This window comes from Zonotrichia albicollis, chromosome 10, assembly GCF_047830755.1.
Source record: "Zonotrichia albicollis isolate bZonAlb1 chromosome 10, bZonAlb1.hap1, whole genome shotgun sequence".
Taxonomy (NCBI): Eukaryota; Metazoa; Chordata; class Aves; order Passeriformes; family Passerellidae; genus Zonotrichia; species Zonotrichia albicollis.
Genome location: NC_133828.1, coordinates 2,088,910 through 2,114,057, shown reverse-complemented (window position 1 = coordinate 2,114,057; position 25,148 = coordinate 2,088,910). Strand labels below are relative to the sequence as shown.

At 38.5% G+C, this 25,148-nt stretch overlaps 1 protein-coding gene across 1 annotated transcript; it reads right to left on the bottom strand.

Annotated features, from left to right (window-relative positions):
• Positions 1-1,556: 1,556 nt before the first annotated feature.
• On the bottom strand, positions 1,557-17,198 carry MMADHC (metabolism of cobalamin associated D). The gene is made up of 8 exons (XM_074547839.1): positions 17,119-17,198; positions 16,759-16,808; positions 14,137-14,281; positions 12,024-12,232; positions 10,323-10,428; positions 9,328-9,458; positions 5,336-5,422; positions 1,557-3,233 (listed from the first exon to the last, which is right to left on the bottom strand). Exons 2-8 carry the CDS (start codon positions 16,765-16,767, stop codon positions 3,039-3,041), a joined length of 882 nt encoding a protein of 293 aa, XP_074403940.1. The 5' UTR covers positions 16,768-16,808; positions 17,119-17,198; the 3' UTR covers positions 1,557-3,038.
• Positions 17,199-25,148: the final 7,950 nt, after the last annotated feature.

Genomic DNA, 25,148 nt, shown 5'->3' with positions numbered 1-25,148 from the left:
TAAATCCTGCAGGATTCCCATTTTTCCAGGAAAACAGCCCCAATCTGCCTGGGATAACAGGAAAAGTCAGGTTAAAATCCCTGGATCCTCACCCAGAATAAACTGGAATAAATCCTGAAGGATTCCCATAAAAATGGCTCCAAACTCACTGGGATAACAGTAGAGGTCAAGGTTAAAATCCCTGGATTCTCACCCACACTGAGGTGGAATAAATCCTGAAGGATTCCCATAAAAATGGCTTCAAACTCACTGGGATAACAGGAAAAATCAGGTTAAAATCCCTGGATCCTCACCCAGAATAAGCTGGAATAAATCCTGAGGGATTCCCATAAAAATGGCTCCAAACTCACTGGGATAACAGCAAAAATCAGGTTAAAATCCCTGGATCCTCACCCACATTGAGCTGGAATAAATCCTGCAGGATTCCCACTGCAAAAGGGTCCCAAACTGCCTGGGAAAACAGGAAAAGTCAGGTTAAAATCCCTGGATCCTCACCCACACTGAGCTGCTGCACATTCCCATAGAATAAATCCTGCAGGATTCCCATTTTTCCAGGAAAACAGCCCCAAACTTCCTGAGGTAACAGCAAAAGTCAAGGTAAAATCCCTGGATTCTCACCCAGACTGAGCTGCTGAACATTCCCATGGAATAAATCCTGCAGGATTCCCATTGCTCCATGAAAAATGGCTCCAAAACTGTTATCCCAGGATAACAGCAAAAATCAGGTTAAAATTCCTGGATCCACACTCAGAGTGAGGTGGAATAAATCCTGAATGATTCCCAATGTTCCATGAAAAAAGGCTCCAAAACTCACTGGGATAACAGCAAAGGTCAGGTTAAAATCCCTGGATCCTCACCCAGACTGAGCTGGAATAAATCCTGAAGGATTCCCATAAAAATGGCTCCAAACTCACTGGGATAAAAGGAAAAGTCAAGGTTAAAATCCCTGGATCCTCACCACACTGAGCTGCTGCCCATTCCCCCAGAATAAATCCTGCAGGATTCCCATTTTTCCATGAAAACAGCCCCAGAGTGCCTGGGCTGAGCCCCCAATCTGCTCCATGGCTCCAGCCCAGAGCCAAAGTGCAAGGCTCTGAAATTCCAGGTGTTCCAGGAGCCTTGGCATCCCTGCCCTGCTGCTCCCATGGATTGTTTTTGGAGCCTGGAACCTTCCTGTTGAAACAGCTCTCTAATTGCAATAATTGATCCTAATTGCTCTCTGCATTTCCAAATTCCACAGGCAAGTCGAGGATGCATCCAAGCCCAGGAAAACAATGATGAGATCCAAGCACTGCCCCATTATCTCTCTCTGTTTTGGTATTTAATGACCTAAGAAAGTTACAAAAGCAACTTTAAATTACATTTAGGTAGATAAACTAATTAAATCTATTTAGCTAATACTGAGAAAATAAATCCCAAGCACCATGAAGACAAAAAACAATAAGAGATGAGTAATTCCAGGGTAATTAAGGACTTTTTATGGAGTCTCTGGATGAGTTGGAGACCACTGGAAGTTGACCTCATTCTCATTTTCCAACAGTGTGGAATGAGTGTGGAATTTCCAAATGAGTGATTAGCCCAGATTTTATTAAGTTCTGCATTCTGGGAGAACAATTTTATGACTCATTACATTTTTTTTTTTGCCAGTTCTTAATTTCAGGAACGGCAGATTTGTTGGGAATTTCAGTGGCATTTTCAGAGGATTCTGAGCATTACAAAGAGCAATGAAAAGAATTCAATGAAAAGAATTGTTGAGGTGAAAGAAAATGGAGAAAATTCAAAAAGGAAAATCATCACTCCTCTGATTCTCAACACTGCCAATCCACATGTGCTGAACACACATTCCTAAGAGCCCAGAAATAATAAATCCCAGCTACTTTTACCAATCCACATGTGAACACACATTCCCAAGAGCCCAGAAATAATAAATTCCAGCCACTTTTACCAATCCACACATGGTGAACACACATTCCCAAGAGCCCAAAATCAATCCCAGCTACTTTTACCAATCCACATGTGGTGAACACACATTCCCATGAGCCCAGAAATAAACCCCAGCTACATTTACCAATCCACATGTGGGGAACACACATTCCCAAGAGCCCAGAAATAAATCCCAGCCACTTTTACCAATCCACAGTTGGTGAACACACATTCCCAAGAGCCCAGAAATAAATCCCAGTTACTTTTACCAATCCACACATGGTGAACACACATTCCCAAGAGCCCAGAATAAATCCCAGCTACTTTTACCAATCCACATGTGGTGAACACACATTCCCAAGAGCCCAGAAATAAACTTTTACCAATCCACATGTGGTGAACACACATTCCCAAGAGCCCAGAAATAATAAATTCCAGCCACTTTTACCAATCCACATGTGGTGAACACACATTCCCAAGAGCCCAGAAATAAATCCCAGCCAGTTTTACCAATCCACATGTGGTGAACATTCTCAAGAGCCCAGAAATAATAAATCCCAGCTACTTTTACCAATCCACATGTGGTGAACACACATTCCCAAGAACCCAGAAATAAACTTTTACCAATCCTCATGTGGTGAACACACATTCCCAAGAGCCCATAAATAATAAATCCCAGCTACTTTTACCAATCCACATGTGGTGAACATTCCCAAGAGCCCAGAAATAAATCCCAGCTACTTTTTACCAATCCACATGTGGTGAACACACATTCCCAAGAGCCCAGAAATAAACTTTTACCAATCCACATGTGGTGAACACACATTCCCAAGAGCCCAGAAATAAATCCCAGCTACTTTTACCAATCCACACGTGGTGGACACACATTCCCAAGAGCTCAGAAATAAATCCCAGCTACTTTTACCAATCCACATGTGAACACACATTCCCAAGAGCTCAGAAATAAATCCCAGCTACTTTTACCAATCCACATGTGGTGAACACACATTCCCAAGAGCCCAGAAATAAATCCCAGCTACTTTTATTCTCTAAGAACGCCCAGAGCGAGGAAGGCCTGGTGACACCGAGAAGGGCAGGATGGCAGCAGGGAGGGCTCAGTGGCCACTGAGTTTCCTCATGATGGGGCTGTCGGGCTCAGCGTTGGTGAAGATGGTGCCCACCAGCACGTGGGTGCCCCACAGGTGGTGCCTGATCACTTTGCAGCAGCCCAGGTCATCCACAGCAAAGCCCAAGTGCCGGTAGCGCTCGTCCGTCTCCAGCAGGGGGTTGTTGCTGTAAGGCCCGAAAAACTACACAGAAATAATAATAATAATAATTAATCAATAAAAGGTGTTGGAGATTTTTTCAGAAATGGCTTAAAAGGCAGCTAACCAATAGTAATACATATTTTTGGAGGTGTGAAACATAATTGATATACCAAAGTAAGTAAGTTTTGAGAACACATTGAAAACAAAACGAGGGGTTGGTGTGTAGTCTCTGACCTATTGTGAGCTCGGGTTTGCAATATGCATGAACTTAATTAACACTAAAAGTGACTGATTGAGTCAATAAATTGAAGGTGGCTCATCCTCCTTTGCTTCAACAAAAAGGTTTTCACTTGGCCCAGGGAGGAGAAAAGGCACACATACATCTGAGGGAAAAAGGGGAGGAGGAATTCTGTCACCCACAAGATTGACAATGGAACTGGCAGGGCTGTGGCGGGAAAGCTGAGGGCAGAACCATTTTACACAAAATGGGGGGGAGCAGGTACATAAAATGGGGGGGGAATGATGAGGCGGGAAAGCTGAGGAGGGCAGAACCATTTTACACCAAATGGGGGGAGCAGGTACATAAAATGGGGGAGGAATGATGAGGCGGGAAAGCTGAGGAGGGCAGAACCATTTCACACCAAATGGGGGGGAGCAGGTACATAAAATGGGGGAGGAATGATGAGGCGGGAAAGCTGAGGAGGGCAGAACCATTTCGCACCAAATGGGGGGGGAATGATGAGGCGGGAAAGCTGAGGAGGGCAGAACCATTTTACATAAAATGGGGGGGGAATGATGAGGCGGGAAAGCTGAGGAGGGCAGAACCATTTCACACCAAATGGGGGGGGAATGATGAGGCAGGAAAGCTGAGGAGGGCAGAACCATTTCACACCAAATGGGGGGGAGCAGGTACATAAAATGGGGAGGAATTAAATGAAATTAAACACACCACACCAGTGGATTTCCAGTTCTGATGGATGGGGGAAAGAAAAGCTCAGCTTTAGCTGTGGGGAGAAGTTTTATGTGGAGTTTGAAGGGTTTTTCTTTCAAATCCCAAGCCCACCTTTGTGAGGAATTGAGGGCAGAGCCCTGCCTGAAACAGCACAAACAGGACAGGGACTAAGGAGAGAAAATTCCCAGGAAATTGTAAAATTAACAACTCAAATCTGCAATAAATCCCTAAAGAAAGCTGGTTAGAGGAGCAAAAATGTGATTCAATTGTGATCATGTATTTCAATTAAACTGGTATTTAAGTATTTAAATGAAACTGGTATTTAAGTTACAAACAAGTATCTAAACTGATATTTAAATTAAACTGGTATGCAAATTAAACTGATATGTAAATGAAACTGATATTTAAGTTGCAGACAGGTATTTATATTAAACTGATATTTCAATTAAACTGATATTACAATTAAACTGATATTTAAGTTGCAAACAGGTATTTAAATTAAACTGGTATTACAATTAAACTGGTATTTAAGTTGCAAGCAGGTATTTAAACTGATATTTAAATTAAACTGATATTTAAGTTGCAAACAGGTATTAAGATGAAACTGGTATGTAAATTAAAGTGATATTTAAGTTGCAAACAAGTATTTAAATTAAACTGGTATTGAAGTATTTAAATTAACTGATATTACAATTAAACTGGTATTTAAGTTGCAAACAGGTATTTCAATTAAACTGATATTTAAATTAAACTGATATTTAGGTTGAAAAGAGGTATTTATATTAAACTGGTATTGAGGTATTTAAACTGATATTTAAGTTGCAGACAGGTATTTAAATTAAACTGATATTTAAGTATTTAAACTGATATTTGAGTTGCAAACAGGTATTTCAATGAAAGTGATATGTAAATTAAACTGATATTTAAGTTGCAAGCATGTATTTAAATAAAAGTTAATGTAAATTAAACTGATATTTAAGTTGCAAACAGGTATTTAAATGAAAGTTACATGTAAATTAAACTGATATTTAAGTTGCAAACAGGTATTCAGGAACTTCTCCAGTCCCTAAATTCCAATTTAATTTCCTAACAAAGCCGGCCCTGCACTCAGAGCTTAGAAACCTTCATTTATTCAGGAATTACCCTGGAAAAATTGGATTTAATCCAAATTTTACAGCAAGAAGGAACTCACAGCCAGTCCTGAGGAGGGGTCAATGAAATCAGCCCAGTAGCCCTCAGCAGAAATCGCACAGCAAATTTCCTTGGCACCATTGATGAACTGCAAATAAAAATTGGGAAAAGAAAGGCATCAAAAATGAGGTTATCCCAGAAAATGAATGATTTCTGACTTTAGTTGTTATAAATAAAATTATTTATTTACTTATAGTTGTAAAAATTGGATTTTCTCTGTAATTAGTGGACTAAAAAGGTCAAGGTTTCAAATTGATAAAAATAGGATTTATGCAGCTTCAGTCCCTTAACAGGGCCAAAATAAGGGAAATTTAATTTTTATAGCAAATTCTGTATTAATTTAAAATGAGGGAATTTATCCTTTACAGTAAATTCTGTGTTAGTTTAAAATAAGGAAAATTTATCCTTTACAATAAATTCTGTATTAATTCAAAACTAGGGAATTTTACCCTTATTTTGGATTAATATTAATATTATTTTGTATTAATAATTAATAATTATATTCTGTATTAGTTCAAAATAAGGAAAATTTACCCTTTACAATAAATTCTGTATTAATTAAAAACTAGGGAATTTTACCCTTATTTTGGATTAATATTAATATTATTTTGTATTAGTAATTAATAATTATATTCTGTATTAGTTTAAAATAAGGAAAATTTATCCTTTACAATAAATTCTGTATTAATTCAAAACTAGGGAATTTTACCCAAATTTTGGATTAATATTAATAATATTAATATTATTTTGTATTAGTAATTAATAATTATATTCTGTATTAATTCAAAATAAGGAAAATTTACCCATTACAATAAATTCTGTATTAGTTCAAAATAAGGAAAATTTACCCTTTAAAATAAATTCTGTATTAATTCAAAACTAGGGAATTTTACCCTTATTTTGGATTAATATTAATATTATTTTGTATTAGTAATTAATAATTATATTCTGTATTAGTTCAAAATAATGAAAATTTACCCTTTACAGCAAATTGTGTATTAGAATTGTAGATTGTTAAAAATGAGAGATTTTTACCCTTTAAAGTAAATTCTGTATTAATTCAAAATAAGGAAAATTTATCCTTTTCAATACAAAATAAGGGAATTTTACCCTTGACAGCAAATTCTGTATTAGTTTAAAATTAAAGAAATTTACCCATTACAATAAATTCTGTATTAATTCAAAATAAGGAAAATTTACCCTTTACCCTAAATTCTGTATTAATTCAAAACTAGGGAATTTTACCCTTATTTTGGATTAATATTAATAATATTAATATTATTTTGTATTAGTCATTAGTAATTATATTCTGTATTAGTTGAAAATAAGGAAAATTTACCCTTTACAGCAAATTCTGTATTAATTCAAAATAAGGAAAATTTATCCTTTACAATAAATTCTGTATTAATTCAAAACTAGGGAATTTTACCCTTATTTTGGATTAATAATATTAATATTATTTTGTGTTAGTAATAAATAATTATATTATTTTATTCTCATTTTTTAGCCCATGAAATGAGGATTTTATTCTCATTTTTAGCCCATGAAATGAGGATTTTAATCTCATTTTTAGCCCATGAAATTAGGATTTTAATCTCATTTTTTAGCCCATGAAATGAGGATTTTAATCTCATTTTTAGCCCATGAAATGAAGATTTTAATCTCATTTAGCAATATTTAGCATAAGAGCAACAAGGCAGCAATAATTCAAAGAGAAGAACACACTGAAGTGAAGGAAATTTGAATTTCTGTGTCATTTTGTGTTGATTCCTTTTTTTGTGGTTGATTTAGACAGCCCATATTTGTGATTTAGGGCATTCCCAAATTAATTTCAGGCATAAATATGATTTATTTCCAGATGAAATGTTGGGTTTGGGGATATTTTATAAAGAATAGGCAGAAATGTTCTTTTTTTGAGGTGCTGAGGGCAGTGAACAGCGACACTTGGTGGGGAAATGGTCAAATTGTGGGAAATAAATGGGAAATAAAAATAAAAGGGATTTTCAGAGCCCTCTAGAGGTAAAAGAACAAGAGAAAGTTAAGATGAAAAACAAAATTGAAATTTGGGGTTAAAAGAATTAAAAACATTCATTAAAATGGAAAAAAAACCCAGAGAAACTGGTGATTTTTAAATTTTTGACCATTAAAATTGCAGTGGAATCATAATTAAATGAATTAAAAATTTAAATTAAATTTTTATAATTATAAATTATTAAATTTATATATTAAAAATTATATAAATTATAATTAATAACAAAGAACTAAAATAGAAGTGTATTATAAATGGTAAAAAAGATAAAAATCTAATATATTACATTTAATAATGTAATAGAGATCTATATTATATACAGATCTATATTATATAGATCTCTCTCTATATATAGAGTATAGATTTATATTATATGTACCTCTCTATATATATAGAATAAGGGTCTATATATAAAACATGGATCTATTTTTTATATATATATATATAAAACACGGATCTAAATTATCTATCTCTATATATAAATTATGGATCTCTATTATATATCTCTATATATAATATGGAACTATATTATAAATATCTATATATAAAAATATAGAACATATTATTTATACCTCTCTATATGTAGAATATGGATCTAAATTATATATATCTATATATATACAAAATATGGATCTATATTATATATATAAAAATATGGATCTGTGTTACATATCTATATATAGAACATAGATTTATATTATATATATCACTAGATATATTATAAGGATCTATATTATATATATATATCTTTCCCTATATAAAATATGGATCTGTTCTATATATCTATATATATAATATGGATCTAAATTATATATATCTATGTAAAATATGGATGGATATTATATATATAAAATATGGATTTGTATTATGTATCTATATATAGAATATGGATTTATATCACATATCTCTCTCTGTCTATAGAATATGGATCTATATCACACATATCTCTATATACAACATGGATCTATATCACACATATCTCTATATACAATATGGATCTGTATCACACATATCTCTATATATAGAATATGGATCTATATCACACATATCTCTATATACAACATGGATCTATATCACACATATCTCTATATACAATATGGATCTGTATCACACATATCTCTATATATAGAATATGGATCTATATCACACGTATCTCTGTATAGAATATGGATCTATATCACATGTATCTATCTATACAATGTGGATCTATATCACATGTATCTCTCTATATATACAATATGGATCTATATCCCACATATCTCTCTATATATACAATATGGATCTATATTATATCTATCTCTCTATATATAGAATATGGATCTGTATCACACATATCTCTATATACAACATGGATCTATATTACATTTATCTCTTTATATATAGAATATGGATCTATATTATATCTATCTCTCTATATATACAACATGGATCTATATCACACATATCTCTCTATATACAATATGGATCTATATCACACATATCTCTATATACAATATGGATCTACATTACATCTATCTCTCTATATACAACACGGATCTATATCACACGTATCTCTATATACAACATGGATCTATATATCCCACATATCTTCCCACATATCTCTCTCTATATACAACATGGATCTATATCACACATATCTCTATATACAATATGGATCTATATCACACAAATCTCTCTATATACAATATGGATCTATATTATATCTATCTCTCTATATATAGAATATGGATCTATATCATACATATCTCTATATACAACATGGATCTATATCACACATATCTCTATATACAACATGGATCTATATCACACGTATCTCTATATACATACAACATGGATCTATATCACACGTATCTCTCTATACAACATGGATCTATATCACATGTATCTATCTATACACCATGGATCTATATCTGTATCTCTCAGGGATGTGCAGGACAGGAACTGGGCTTTGGTGCTGCACTGACGTTCTCCAGCAGCGCCTCCCTCTCCTGCTCCACCTCGTGGCTCCACACGCTCATGTCGTGCTGGCTCCTCTGCGTCACCGTCAGCACCGTCAGGCGCTGGGGCTGCGCCTCGGGGAACAGCGCCTGCACGTCTGCAACGGGATCACTGATATTTAAGTTGAAAACAGGTATTTAGGTACTTAACAGGTATTTAGGAACTTCTCCAGTCCCTAAATTCCAATTTCATTTCCTGACAGAGCTGGCCCTGCACTCAGAGCTGACACATAAAAATAAAAATATAAATATAAATACAGAGTTTGTCCTGCTCTGCAGGGCAGCCTTCATCCCACACACACACATCCCCTTTTCAATTGCTTCATTTATTTGGGTTATTTTAATTGTTATTAGCATTACAATTAATATATAATAAATACAAATGTGGGGAAAATGCAGAGTTTGTACTGCTCTGCCAGGGCAGCCTTCATCCCACACACACCCACATTCCCTTTTAAATTGCTTCATTTATTGCTGTTATTTTATTTTTAATTAGTATTACAATTAATATATAATAAATATAAATGTGGGTCTACAATTAATAATATATAATAAATATAAATATAAATACAGAGTTTGTCCTGCTCTGCAGGGCAGCCTTCATCCCACACACACTTTTAAATTGCTTCATTTCATTGGTGTTATTGTAATTTTTATTAGTATTACAATTAATATATAATAAATATAAATGTGGAGAATCAGGGTTTGTCCTGCAGGGCAGGGCAGCCTTCATCCCACACACCCACATTCCCTTTTTAAATTGCTTCATTTATTGGTGTTATTGTAATTGTAATATTGTACTGATTATTTTTATTTTTGTACTGATTATTTTTATTTTTGTACTGATTATTTTTATTTTTGTACTGATTATTTTACTCATTCCATATTCTGTGTGGAGCATTGCCATTCACTGGTTTTGCATTTAAAATTTGAATTTTTTGGGCTGAATTTTTTGACTGAACCTTTTCTCAGCAGCTCAGGACAGGCTTGCACTGCACATTCCACCTTGGCATTTTCAAAGTAGCTTTCAGCATTATTGATCTGCTGCTTCTGGGGAGCATCCGAACCCTAAAAAAGCACCAAAAATTCAAATTTTTAGTTTAATATCAAACAGGAATAAAGGTTTTGAGAACTTTCATATCATGGTGGGAACACTGATCTTGGTTTCAGTAAACAAACTTCAGGTATTGGAAACAAAAGGAGGAGCTGAAGTTTTCTCTACAGCCTGTCAGGAGCTCAGATTTTGCAATGTGCATGAACTTGATTAACACACCAGCACGTCCTGGTAGCTACACCCCATTCCCTGACCTTCTTTCCTCCCTTTTTCCTTATCCTATCCTTCTCTTCCCCGGATCCTCTAACCTAATGCATATTTAGCTGTGGTTATTATCAATAAATTCCATCTTGTTGATTTGCTACTGCAAACCCCTGTGCCTTTGTTGGTTATTTTTGCACCCAAAAATTATTTGTCACCCGTTCGTGTCGGGCGGACCCTCACACCCCTCTGGCACCCCCATGGCACCCCCATGGCCACCTCCTTCCAGACACTGGGACTGTTCCCTCCCAACCCAGGGAAGGGGGAGAACTGCCCAGAGTAAATGCACCTGGGAGATTTGGCCATGAAAACAATGGAATAATTTCAGCCACTGTGGAGAGCCTGGTTCAAGTATGCTTTAAAGAAATATAGAAGCCTGTCTGGTTTTTGGCTGTTTGGAGGGCCTGGAAAGGCCCGGGGTGGCCTTGGGGCAGCCCAGGACGAGAAGAGGCTTCAGTTCTTTTCTCGGTCTCGGTGTTTATTAATTGTTTATCTAAAAGATTTTCTCTGGGCCCGACAGAGCTCTGCTCAGCAGCCAGCCATGAGCACACTCCCTGCCCTCCGGGCGGTCACCTATCTTTATACCCAAAGTTACGTGTACAATATTTATCATTTTTCCCCAATACCTTTTACCCTTATTGCCCGGTGCACTTTTAGTAATGACCAATCCCAAAGTGCCACCATCACCACAGAAGATGGAGGAGAAGAAGAAGAAGAAGAAGGACAGGACACGCCCCAATTCCTCCATCTTACTTCTCTAAACCCCCCTGTACAGAAATCCTAAACCCTGTGTTTCACTCTCTAATTAACTGATCCCTTCACCATTCACCCCGGTGAAACCCTCCTGTCCTCATACAGGTGTCGTCTCCTGTGTGGGATCAAAGTGCAGCCACCAGACACTTCTGGAACATTCCAGGACTCCTGAGCCCCCCAAGGGTGGTCTCGGTGACACCTCAGTCCTGAGGTGCTGAGATCCCACAGAATCCTGCTGTAAAAGCAGCCTTACCCAGGCTTGATCCTGTCAATAATTAGGTTCTCAGCCACCTTCTATATAAACAACAAGATTCTCAGACCGTTCTGTCCTTGGCTGCTGCTGGGAACAGACAGTCTGGGAACAGATATGAAGGTTTTGAGAACCTTTCATATCATGGTGGGAACACAGATCTTGGTTTCAGTAAACCAACTTCAGGTATTGGAAACAAAAGGAGGAGCTGAACTTTTCTCTACAGCCTATCAGGAGCTCAGATTTTACAATATGCATGAACTTGATTAACACTGAGGCCTCTGGAATCCCCAGGAGCAAACCCTGAGGTGAAGGAATTTTCTAGAAAACCCGGCCTGCTCTCACCTGGAACTCATTGATGCACTGGGCCATGACCAAGCGGTGCCGGTCGCTGGCTGAGGGCTGGGCCAGCAGCTCGGGCAGGCCGGGCGGTGCCCGCTGGCTGGCAGTGCCATGCAGGTGGCAGCCAAAGCCCAGGTGCCCGGGCAGCTGGAAACGCCGGTCCTGCGGCCCAAAGGGACCCAGCAGCTCGTCCGGCCACACCGTCCTGGGGGCTGCGGGGAGGGGAACACCAAAATGGGTCAGGGAACCCCCAAAACCAGCTAAGGAATCCCAAAGACAGCAGGGAAACCCAAAAGTGGTCAGGGGAACCCAAAACCAGCAAGGAAATCCCAAAACCAAAAGGGAAATCCCAAGAACTGGTCAGGGAATCCCAAAACGGTCAGGGAAACCCAAAGCACTGAGGAAACCACAAAAACAGTCAGGAAATCACAAAACCAGCAGGGAAACCCAAAGATGGTCAGGGAAAGCCAAAAACAACCAAGAAATCCCAAAACCAGCAGGGAAATCCCAAGAACTGGTCAGGGAAACCCAAAACAGTCAGGGAAACCCAAAACTGGTCAGGAAATCCCAAAGCACTGAGGAAACCACAAAACCAGTCAGGAAATCCCAAAGATGGTCAGGAAATCCCAAAGACAGCAGGGAAACCCCAAAGATGGTCAGGGAAACCCAAAAGCGGGCAGGGGAACCCAAAAATGGCAGAGAAATCAAAAAACAGTCAGGAAATCCCACAGACAGCAGGGAAACCCCAAAAATGGTCAGGAAAGCCCAAAGGCAGCAGGGAAACCCAAAAACAGTCAGGGAATCCCAAAGACAGAAGGGAAACCCCAAGGACAGAAGGGAAACCCAAAACTGGTCAGGAAAGCCCCAAAATGGGTCAGGAAACCCCAAAATGGGTCAGGAAACCCAAAGACAGCAGGGAAATCCCAAAAACGGTCAGGAAACCCAAAAGCAGTCAGGGAAATCCCAAAGACAGAAGGGAAATCCCAAAGATAGCAGGGAAACCCCAAAAACTGGTCAGGAAAACCCAAAGCAGTGAGGAAACCACAAAAACGGTCAGGAAATCACAAAGACAGCAGGGAAACCCAAAAACCAGCAGGGAAATCCCAAAGACAGAAGGGAAACCCAAAACTGGTCAGAGAAACCCAAAAATGGTCAGGAAATCCCAAAGACAGCAGGGAAACCCCAAAAACAGCCAAGAAACCCCAAAAGCAGTCCAGAAATCCCAAAGGAAAAATCACAAACCCCAAAACCAACAGGGAAACCCCAAAACCAACCAGGAATCCCAAAACTGGTCAGGGGAACTCAAAAACAGCAGGGAAATCCCAAAACCAGCAGGGAAATCCCAAAAACAGCCAGGGAATTGCAAAGATAGAAGGAAACCCCAAAAGTGGTGAGGGAAACCCCAAAAACACCATGGAAACCCAAAAAACACCATGGAAATTGCAAAAAATGGTCAAGAAATCCCAAGAAATCCCATTTCAAAACTGGGATTGCAAAAGAAAAAAATTTGATTTTTTCTCTTTTTTCTAAATGTGCTTTTTTTAAATAAATTTGATTTTCTACCAAGTCAAAAATCTCACTTCTAAATTCAGATTTCCAGGGAATAAAATTGCTTTTTTTCCTAAATTTGCTTTTTCTTTATAAATTTGATTTTTCTCTTCTACCAAGTCAAAAATCCCAGTTCTAAATTGAGATTTCCAGGGAATAAATTCGCTTTTTTTCCTAAATTTGCTTTTTCTCTTGTACCAAGTCAAGAACCCCAGTTCCAAATTGGGATTTCAAGGGAATAAATTTGCTTTTTTTCTAAATATGCTTTTCCTTCATAAATTTGCTTTTCTACAAGCCAAAAATCAAACTTCTAAATTCAGATTTCAAGGGAATAAAATTGCTTTTTTCCCCCTAAATTTGCTTTTTTTCCTAAACTTAATTTTCTTTATAAATTTGATTTTTCTACCAAGTCAAGAATCCCAGTTCCAAACTGGGATTTCCAGGGAATAAATTTGCTTTTTTTCCTAAATTTGATTTTTCTCCATAAATCTGATTTTTCCCTTTTACCAAGCCCAAAATCCCAGTTCTAAATTCAGCTTTCCAGGGAATCAATGTGTTTTTTCCTTACAGAGCTCGGGGGGTGCAGCAGCCACGAGGGGCTCATCGGAGCCCGAGGATCCGGCAGTGGAGAAAGTTCTGGAATTTCCAACCCTGCTGAGCAGGGAGGGGAACCCTGGCAGGTAGGAAACCAACCTGGCTCTGCTGCACAGCACCTGCACAGAAAACCATTCAAATCATTCATTAGTAATCAAATTAATTAATATTTTGTAGGAAAAATACTTAGAGTCATTTAAATGCAGCTCCGTGAAAAATCTTCCCTCAATAATTATATTAAAATTTGAATTATAGCTATTTAAAGTATAAGAACCAAAGGCAGTAGAAGGTTTTTTTATCCAGCACTGTGTAAATATATATATTTACATCTGTGTAAATATAAATATATATATTTACTTCTGTGTAAATATAAATATATATTTATATATATAAGTAAATATATATAATACATATTTACATCTGTGTAAATATACATATTTACTTCTGTGTAAAAATAAATAAATATATTTACTTCCGTGTAAATATATATATTTACTTCTGTGTAAATGTAAATAAATATATTTACTTCTGTGTAAATATAAATATATTTACTTCTGTGTAAATATAAGTATAATATTTACTTCTGTGTAAATATATACATATATTTTCTTCTGTATAAACATATATATTTACTTCTGTGTAAATATAAATATATATTTACTTCTGTGTAAATATAAATATAATACTTCTGTGCAAATATAAATAGATATATTTACTTCTGTGTAAATGTAAATATATATGTTTACTTCTGTGTAAATATATAAAGAGATATATTTACTTCTGTGTAAATATAAATATTTACTAATGTGTAAATATAAATATATATATTTACTTCTCTGTAAATATAAATAGATATATTTACTAATGTATAAATATAAATATATATATTTACTTCTGTGTAACTATAAATATATACTTATATACATAAGTAAATTTATATTATATATATTTACTTCTGTGTAAATATAAATATTTACTTCCGTGTAAATATAAATATCTATTTACTTCAGTCTAAATATAAATATATTTACTTCTGTGTAAATATAAATATATATTTACTTCCATGTAAATATAAATATATATATTTACTTCTGTGTAAATATAAAATAATTTCTACCAAATTATAAGACCTCAAATGCTTCAAAACACATTTAATTTTTGTTTTAAATCAATTATTTCCAGTTCAAGCCTGGAGCTGTCTCCTTTACAAGGTTCCTGTATCTGATTCCACTCCAACCTTTTTCCTTTATCATGTCAAATCTCTATTAAAATCAATTTTTGCATGATGAGGATGCCACAAACAGATGTAAACAATTACAGCCAACATGTAATTAGCAAAAAGAGAATTTTTCTTCATTATCAGCCTCACTTGTCGCTAATTGCAGCTCATGCAAATATTGACACACCTGTATTTACTTCTGTGTAAATATAAATATATATTTATATATATAAGTAAATATATATATTATATATATTTACTTCTGTGTAAATAGAAATATATATATTTACTTCTGTGTAAATATAAATATTTACTAATGTGTAAATATAAATATATATATTTACTTATCTGTAAATATAAATAGATAGATTTTCTTCAGTGTAAATATAAATATATATATTTACTTCTGTGTCAATATAAATATATATTTATATATATAAGTAAACATATATATTATATATATTTACTTCTGTGTCAATATAAATATATATTTACCTCTGTGTAAATATAAATATATATATTTACTTCTGTGTAAATAAATATACTTACTTCTGTGTAAATATATATATTTATATAAATAAGTAAATATATATATAAATATATAAACATGTATTTATATATTTATATATATTATTTAATTATACATATTTAGTAATATATTAATATTATACTATACTAATATAGTTAATTAATATTATACTATATTAATATAGTAATACATATATTTCGAAGTAAACATTATGTTTATATACATTATATAAATACAATATTTGCTTCTGTGAAAATATATAAATATATATTTACTTCTGTGCATATATAAATATATATATTTGCTTCTGTGTAAATATAAAAGAAACAGATGTAAACAATTACAGCCAAGATGTAATTAGCAGAAAAGAGAATTTTTCTTCATTATCACTTGTCGCTAATTGCAGCTCATGCAAATTTTGCCACACCTGGCATTGAATAATTCACGTTATTATTGCTCATCCCCACGGCGGCAGCCAGAAAAAACAACCAATAAAAGGAAAAAAACAATCAATAAAAAGGCGTTTTATTGCTTCAAATCAGCTGAGCGCTCCAAAACACGCCCTGAGCCCAGGATGACAGAAAAACCCAGGAAAAAATTGATTTTAATCCTTAATTTCGTTATTATTCCTGGGATATTTACACTGGATTGGGCTTGGGGGAGAAATTCTTCTCTCTGAGGGTGCTGAGGTTTAACAAGGGTCCAAGCACACGGGAAGTTGTCCCTTCTCAGGGCACGGAGGTGGAATTAAAGGATTTTTAAGGTTTTTTTTTCCACCCAAATCTGTTTTTAATTGCATTTAATCCTCAATTCCGGGCTATCCTCAATTGCGGGCGTCACTCACTCACATTGGCCATGGCAGACGCTGCTCTCCCCGCAATGACAGCCCCGGACAGCCCTGCAAAAGAGAAGGGAAAGGGCAAAGAACGGAAAAGGAACGAGGAAAAGGAAGGAAAAAGGAAAAAGGGAAAATAAAAAAGGAAAAAAGGAAAAGGAGGCGCTGAACTCCCCAGCCCCAGAGCCCCCTCACAGCCCGCCCGGCCTCCCCGCGTCCCAGCAGCGGCGCTGCCGCACACATGCAGCTGACGGGAAGGGAGCAAAAAATGGAAAAATGGGAGAAGGAAATGGGAAAATGGGAGAAGGAAACGGGAAAAGAGAGAAGGAAACGGGAAAAGAGGAAAAGCAAAAGAGCCCCCGGCCGCCCTCACCTCTTCCTGCAAAATGGCGGCGTCCACCGGCCCCCGCCGCGCCCTCACCGCGCGTCCCCAGGCTGAGCCAACCGATCTGCCAACACCTCGATGGGCGCAGCGCGGTACCGTGAGGAATCCGCCGCTCGACGTTCGGTTGCTCAGGGCTGCGGGAGGTGCGGTGGAGGCCGTGAGGGGAGGCGGTGATGGCGGCGGGGCCGGCGGGGCTGGGGAGGTTCCTGTGGAAGCGGCGGGGCCGGATCGGTGGTGGCGGGGCCGGGATCGGTGGTGGCGGGGCTGGGGTGTCCCCTCGGTGCTCCCAAGGCGGTGTTGCCCCGTGTGAGGGGCGCAGAAGGGCCGCCGTGGGTGCTGTTCCCGTGCGGGGCACCAGGGGGCAGTCACGGACCGTCAGCCGCCCTCATCGCCCTCAACATTGCCGGGGATCCGAAAAGGGGAAAATGGGGGAAAAAAGGGAAAAATGGGGAGAAAAAAAGGGGAAAATGGAGATTAAAAGGGGAAAAGGGTTTTGTTGAAAGGAATTGAAAGGAGGAGAGGGTGTTTCCTCTAAGGAAAAGCACAAAGCCAGGTGTTCGCTGGGAATGGGGAGCATCAGCGGCACTTCTGCCACAGAACTGTGACTTCGAGGGTGATACTTCAAATAACTTTACAAAATAATAATAAAAATATTTTAAACCTGCTTCAATTACTTCTTTCCGTGTTGATTTTGTGTGTTTGTTGGCTTTTTGGTTTTGGGGGTTTTTTTTGTTTTATTTTTTTTATGGAAGAGTTCTGGACAGGTTCCCCAGAGAATGGTCACAACCCCAAGGATTAAAGTTTTCTGTCTCATTTTTTGCCATTTCTTCGCTGTCTGTTCCAAGCAGCGTCGCTGGTGAAGAAAAAGGAATTTTAATCTCTCCTCAATAAAAGTTTGGGCGTTCCCATCCCTCAGTGACTTCGCACAAGGGCTTGAATTTATTTTCCTTCTAAACCAGAGGTTTCTGCACATTTATTTTGCTTTGTCACTGGTTTATTAGCAGAAATTTATTAACAGAAACCAGTGCCAGAGGTTTCCATAGCTCAAAATCAGAGCAGGACATTGGGTTTGTGGCCAGGGTAATAATATTCAGCCTTACAACGTTCTTACTGCATTTAATAAAGTCTTGGCTTTATTTTATCAGGATCAAGAGGAAATGGTGATATCAGTTCCTAAACAATGTGATGTATTAAGTAGCTCTAATGTTGCAATTTTGATTTTTGGACTTTTTGCTCACTATTGGATGCCACTCAACTCTTTTATTAATTCAATGTTAGCACACTTAATTCTCGTTTGCTTTTGAATTAAATATTCATGTGAAATCCCTGAACTTCAGCAAAAAAAAAAAAAAAAGAGAGAGAAATGAGAAATCAGAGAAATTTAACTCTTTACAGAATGTAATTTCTGTCCTCTAATAGGAAGCACTGTGGATTAAATCCAGCCTGTATTGACTTGTCCTTAGGCAATCCCAATTTATCTCCTCTCCAGGGCTGCCACTTCCAGATACTCCAATCAATCCTTGCGTTATCAGCCCCTCAACTTTGTGCCTTTGAATTAATAAAGATTCATTTCAATAAAGTTCCTATTCAAAGGAGACTGCAGAATCAAACGATCCAATTACAGATTTATCAAATATTAATAAGGAAAAATCTTCCAGATCTTTTGGATGCCAACATCCGTCTCCCCTGGTGTCAGGAAAGTAATTAGCAGCTGGCTTTGATTAAATTCTTCCCTCGGAGATTGCTGCTCTCAGTTTGAGGGAGAGGAAGAAATGCACACGACAGGATTTCCTAATTCCTGCTTGGAAAGCCTTTTTGGAAAGATCCTCGTGCCTTCAGTTCAGGGAAACCACTCAGTGTCCAAAACCTGGGGCTGAAAGCTGAAGTTCATGCCCAGGTGTTGTTGTGGTTACTGAGATGATTTTTTTCCTCAGGGATCTCCAGCATGGAAAGGACCTGGAGCTGCTGCAGAGTCCAGAGGAGACCATGGAGAAGATCAGAGGGAAAGGCTGGGAGAGCTGGGAATGTTCCCCTGGAGAAGGGAAGGCTCCAGGAGACCTTTCCAGGGCCTGAAGGGGCTCCAGGAGAGCTGAGAGGGACTGGGGACAGGGATGGAGGGACAGGAGCCAGGGAATGGCTCCCAGTGCCAGAGGGCAGGGATGGGTGGGACACTGGGAATTGTTGGGAACTGGGAATTCCTGGCTGGGAGGGTGGGCAGGCCCTGGCACAGAGAAGCTCTGGAGCGAGTCCTGAGGAGGCCACGGAGATGCTCCAAGAACTGGAGATTCTCTCTGGGGACAAAATGCAGCAAAATAATTGTTCCAAAATCTCCTTTTCTTACCCCTCCCTGCCTTCTCCCCATGGTGTCTCCCAAATCCTGATGCTGGGCCAGAGCAGCACATGGAATTGTGGATGATGGCTGGAGCAGGGAAGGCCCCAGGCAGAGCTCAGAGCCCCTGGCAGGGCCTGAAGGGGCTCCAGGAGAGCTGAGAGGGGCTGGGGACAGGGATGGAGGGACAGGAGCCAGGGAATGGCTCCCAGTGCCAGAGGGCAGGGATGGATGGGACATTGGGAACTGGGAATTCTCAGAGCAGCTGTGGCCGCCCTGCATCCCTGGCAGTGCCCAAGGCCAGGCTGGAGCAGCCTGGGATAGGGAAGATGTCCCTGCCATGGCAGGGATGGGATGAGCTTTGAGCTCCTTTCCAACCCAAACCACTCCATGATTCCAGAATTCTTCTCTCTCTCTTTGGAACAGGAATTTTGGACCTTTCCCAGTCACCAGCACCCCCTGCCTGAAAACTCCAGACCTCACCTGGGATTCTCCTTCCATGCCCAGATTCCCAGCTGGATTCCCTGCTCTGGAAGCAGAGGAGCCAGAGGTGCCCCTGAGGAGCTGCTTTGGTGCCCAAGACAAGCAGAAAGTGAATTTTCAGCTGTTTCCTCTCAGCTCTTCCAGGAGCCCAGAGAAGCTGTGCAAACTCCATCCTTGGGGTCTTCAAAACTCTGGGACGAGATTCTAGAACTGGACTGGAAGCCCCAAACCAGGGTTTCATCCTCAGTGTGGGTATTTGCTGGTTTTATTCCCATTCCCACCCTGGGAACTGTGGGAAATGGAAAAATTAAGAAGATTTTGAGAAAGCTGGGAAAGCAGAAACAGAAAGAACAGAAAACTCAGAGCTGGCTGCAGCTACCAAGTGTGAAAGCAGAAAAAGTTACAATAGTACAGCAAGCAGGGACACAAAACAATAGCCTAAATTTCAGGCATTTTCCCTGGTGGTTTTCCCTTTGGACACAGAAGATGCTGGTGAAGAAGTGCTAAAAACCCCCAAATATTCTTTATTCCCATTTCCCATGTATCTGTGCAATGATGAATTATGCTGGTGCTCCCAATTTTCCTAATGGCACCCATTAAACTTCATTAGGACTGTGTTAAACCCGAGTTCCAATCGTTGCCATTGATTTTGCATCTCGAAAAGCTGCAGGAGCATTCCCAGCCCCCTTCCCAAGGGCAGCAGAGGGATGGGATCCCAGCCTGTGGTTCAGGGAATATTCGGGATCACCCCACAGAGCTGGCAGCTCCCAGCCATGCTCTGGCACTGCCCCAGCCAGGGAATTTTTAATCTCCATGCTCCAGCTCAGCTATTTTGTTTATCCATTCCATTCCCTATATTTATTTTTCCTCACGTTTTCCTTCACTGGGGCTCCCCCCTTCCCTAGACCTGCTAAACCTGGGGAATGAGGAATCCCTGAGTGCCAGGGGTGGAAAGGTTTTAACGTGCTCTTTTCCACAAAATAAGCATTCCCTGGCATTCCAGCCCCATTCCCAAGGGCAGCAGAGGGATGGGATCCCAGCCTGTGGTCCAGGGGATATTCGGGATCACCCCACAGAGCTGGCAGCTCCCAGCCATGCTCTGCCACTGCCCCAGCCAGGGAATTTTCAACCTCCACGCTCCAGCTCAGCTATTTTGTTTATCCATTCCATTCCCTATATTTATTTTTCCTCACGTTTTCCTTCACTGGGGCTCCCCCCTTCCCTAGACCTGCTAAACCTGGGGAATGAGGAATCCCTGAGTGCCAGGGGCGGAAAGGTTTTAACGTGATCTTTTCCACAAAATAAGCATTCCCTGGCATTCCAGCCCCTCTTTTCCACAAAATAAGCATTCCCTGGCATTCCAGCCACATTCCCAAGGGCAGCAGAGGGATGGGATCCAGGGGATATTTGGGATCACCCCACAGAGCTGGCAGCTCCCAGCCATGCTCTGCCACTGCCCCAGCCAGGGAATTTTTAACCTCCACACTACAGCTCAGCTATTTTGTTTATCCATTCCATTCCCTGGATTTATTTTTCCTTCACTGGGGCTCCCCCCTTCCCCTGACCTGCTAAATCTGAGGAATGAGGAATCCCGGAGTGCCATGGGTGGAGGAGAAGGGAGGAAAGGTTTTAAAGTGCTCTTTGCCACAAAATAAACATCCTCTGGCTGTAGGAAGAGTAAACTTCCCCTGGAAATGGATGTGTTTATATGAACAATCCCTTTCTTCTGGCATTTCCAGAGATTTGCTGGCCACCACTGGGAAAAGAGGCTTTTAGGGGAGCAGATAAGTCTTTGCATGATTTGTTTTCTTTTTGGCAAGACATTCCCCCCTGGATGGATTGCTGTGAACCTGAAAGGGATTTTTTCCTTTATCTCCTGCGTGTCCCTGCCCTCTGCAATGCCCACCAAAAGGACAGGGAGGGAAAGGGCATTTCCCACAAAACTGCTGGGCTTGGACTCGGCTTTACTGGGGATTTTCTGGGAATCCTTCACCAGCACAGCCTGGTTCTGTCATCTCCCAGGTTTTCACCAAAGAGAGAAATCAGGTTTTAAAAGTTTTACAATTTGCTTAAACAGGAATATTTTAATATAATTTATTTTAATTTAATTTAATTTAATTTAATTTAATGATATGATATGATATGATATGATATAACATAACATAACATAATAGTATATATATTTATATTTTATCTTTATATTTCTATTATAAAAAATATATATTGTAATATTACAGAAAATATATTTTTTATATTTTAATATGGGCTTTATATATACTTATAGATTATATTTATATGTATTTATATTTATATATTTCTACATTTATATTTCAATATTTCTAAATATTAAATTATATTAAAATATATAACATATAAATATATAAATATATTTATATATTTTTAAAATATAATTTGCTTAAACAGGAATATTTTTCATATAATTTAATATAGTAATGTAAAATTAATATAATATAATAGAATGTAATGTAATATATCATATCATATCATATCATTGTATATATATTTCTGTTATGTATTTATATTATATAAAATATATTATATTATATAAATTAGATATTATATATTATAATATGTATCTATATATTTTATATTTATATTGTATTTCTATTATATGTATTTCTATTATATGTATTTATATTATATATTTATATATTTATACATTTATATATTTATATATAAATATATTTATATATATTTTAAATATTAAATTATATTAAAATATATAATGTATAAAAATATATAAATATATTTATATATTATATATTTTAAATATAATTTGATTAAACAGGAATATTTTAAATATAATTTAATACAGTAATATAAAATAGAATAGAATATATAATTACATTAGATAATTATATTATAATTTTAATATGTTTTACTATAATTTAATATTTTAAAATATAATTTGATTAAACAGGAATATTTTTCCTGGGAAGCATGAGCTGCTCCCTGTTGCTCTCATGGGCTGAGTGAGGAGATTCCCAACTCCTTTTTCCCCAGGTCCCTTCCAGCAGCACCTCAGGGATGCTGCCACCTCCAACACAGCCACATCCAGCAGGGAATGATTGCAGCTTGGGTGTTTTGGGAGATATTTCTATTTACCACTGGTCCCACTCCGAATTTATGGAATTTAGATATCAATAATTTAGTGCTGAGGCTGTCACCAAAGGTGAAGGCCAGAAATAGTCTGGATTGAGTTTAATGTGGTCTGAATTTGGTTCCAAATCTGGGAATTGATGGAATTTAGGTATCAATAATTTAGTGTTGAGGCTGCCACCAAAGCTGGAGGCCAGAAATAGTCTGGGTTGGGTTTCATGGGACCTGAATGTGGTGGCAAATCTGGGAATTGATGGAATTTAGATATCAATAATTTAGTGCTGAGGCTGTCACCAAAGCTGGAGTCCAGAAATAGTCTGGATTGAGTTTATTGAGGCCTGAGTTTGGTGGCAAATCTGGAAATTGATGGAGCTTAGGTATCAATAATTTAGTGTTGAGGCTGTCTCCAAAGCTGGAGGCCAGAAATAGTCTGGATTGAGTTTGTTGAGGCCTGAATTTGGTTCCAAATCTGGAAATTGATGGAATTTGGGTATCAATAATTTAGTGTTGAGGCTGTCACCAAAGCTGGAGGCCAGAAATAGTCTGGGTTGAGTTTACTGAGGCCTGAATTTGGTGGCAAATCTGGGAATTGATGGAGCTTAGATATCAATAATTTAGTGCTGAGGCTGTCACCAAAGCTGGAGGCCAGAAATAGTCTGGGTTGGGTTTCATGGGACCTGAATTTGGTGCACACTGCAGCTGAAGTGGGAACAGGACTGATTTGTATCAGATCTGCATTTTCCTGAGCTCACAACTCTTGGATGCAGAGGTCCAGGAGGAGCAGGAGGACGTGGGGCTCTCTCTTGGGACCTGCTGGTGGCACAGACACCAGGCCTGGAGGCCTGGAATGCTCCAGGTGATCCTGAGCCCTCTGGAATCTGCTCTGGAATGTGCCACTGCAGGCTCTGGCTGCCAGATGTGCTGGGTGCCAGGTGGGGAGAAAGTTTCCCCTCAGAACTGCATCAAAATCAGCTTTTTATAGGCTGCTTCTATTTCTGGTCAAGCTTTATCCATCTGGGAAGTGTTAGAAACCCTGAGGGGGCAGAATTCCATCTTAGACCCAGTGCCATGCTTAATGGGCTGCTTATCCCACCAGATTCCTCATTTATTGGTGTTTTTTTAAAATAGATGGGGTTGTATTTTGTATTTTGTGACGATGGGAAGCGTGTCTCATGGCCTGGGGGCTGCCTGTGAGGGACGGGGCTGTTCCTGTCTGGCAGGCCATGAAAGAGCCCAGCATCTGGCACAATGTGAGGGCAGAAATCACACAACCCCCATCGGAGGAGCTGATGGATGTTGTGATAAAATGGCTCTCCTGACGTGTGAGGCCCTTTCTGGCCAGATTTATGGGCTTTAACCAAACCTCCTGGCTGGAAATTTCGGGGGATTTATCCCACAGATTAACCCCTCTGATTTTCCCTATTTCAGCTTTGGTGGCAGCCTTAGCACTAAATTATGACACCTAAGTTCCATCAATTCCCAGATTCGCCACCAAATTCAGGCCACATTAAACTTATCCTGACTATTTCTGGCCTCCAGCTTTGGTGACAGCCTAAGCATTAAATTATTGACCCCTGAATTCCATCAATTCCCAGATTTGGAACCAAATTTTGCAGCATGCTGCCTTTGCGGGGATGCTGAAAATCCCTGAATATTCCTCTTTTGCCCCGTGTTTTAGGAATAAATCCTAACTCAGCTCTGTGAAAAGGAAGGTCAGAAACTGCAGAATTTCAGGATGCAGTCCAGAAAATCTTCTTGCAAAGCCTCATCAGGATTCTCCTTACCCACATCCCGAGCTCAGTGAAGTTTATGGAACACTTTCCAATGCCCTTAGTGAAATCTGGGATAAAAATTCCTATTGGGAGATATTCCATATTTAATACCTGGGAATATATTGCGAATTCCTAAATATTTCCCCCTCTGAGACACTGAGGGAGGCAAAATCCAGGTGTGAACTCCCTGTTTGGGGTTTTCAGCATTGATTTTGTACTTGGGGGTAAAATTATTGCTGTAGAGAGGCCTTGGGTGGAGTCATGAGGTAAATAATTATTCCAATTGCTGCATTTTGCTCTGTCAGATATTTAAA

Bases quoted from the DNA above. Each gene is read 5' to 3' on its own strand.
- MMADHC (XM_074547839.1), bottom strand. The intron at 10,429-12,023 runs GTGAGAGCAGGC...GTGCTTTTTTAG, and splicing joins AGTGCATCAATGAGTTCCAG to GGTTCGGATGCTCCCCAGAA. The intron at 9,459-10,322 runs GTTCAGTCAAAA...ATCCCGTTGCAG, and splicing joins TCCTGAGCTGCTGAGAAAAG to ACGTGCAGGCGCTGTTCCCC.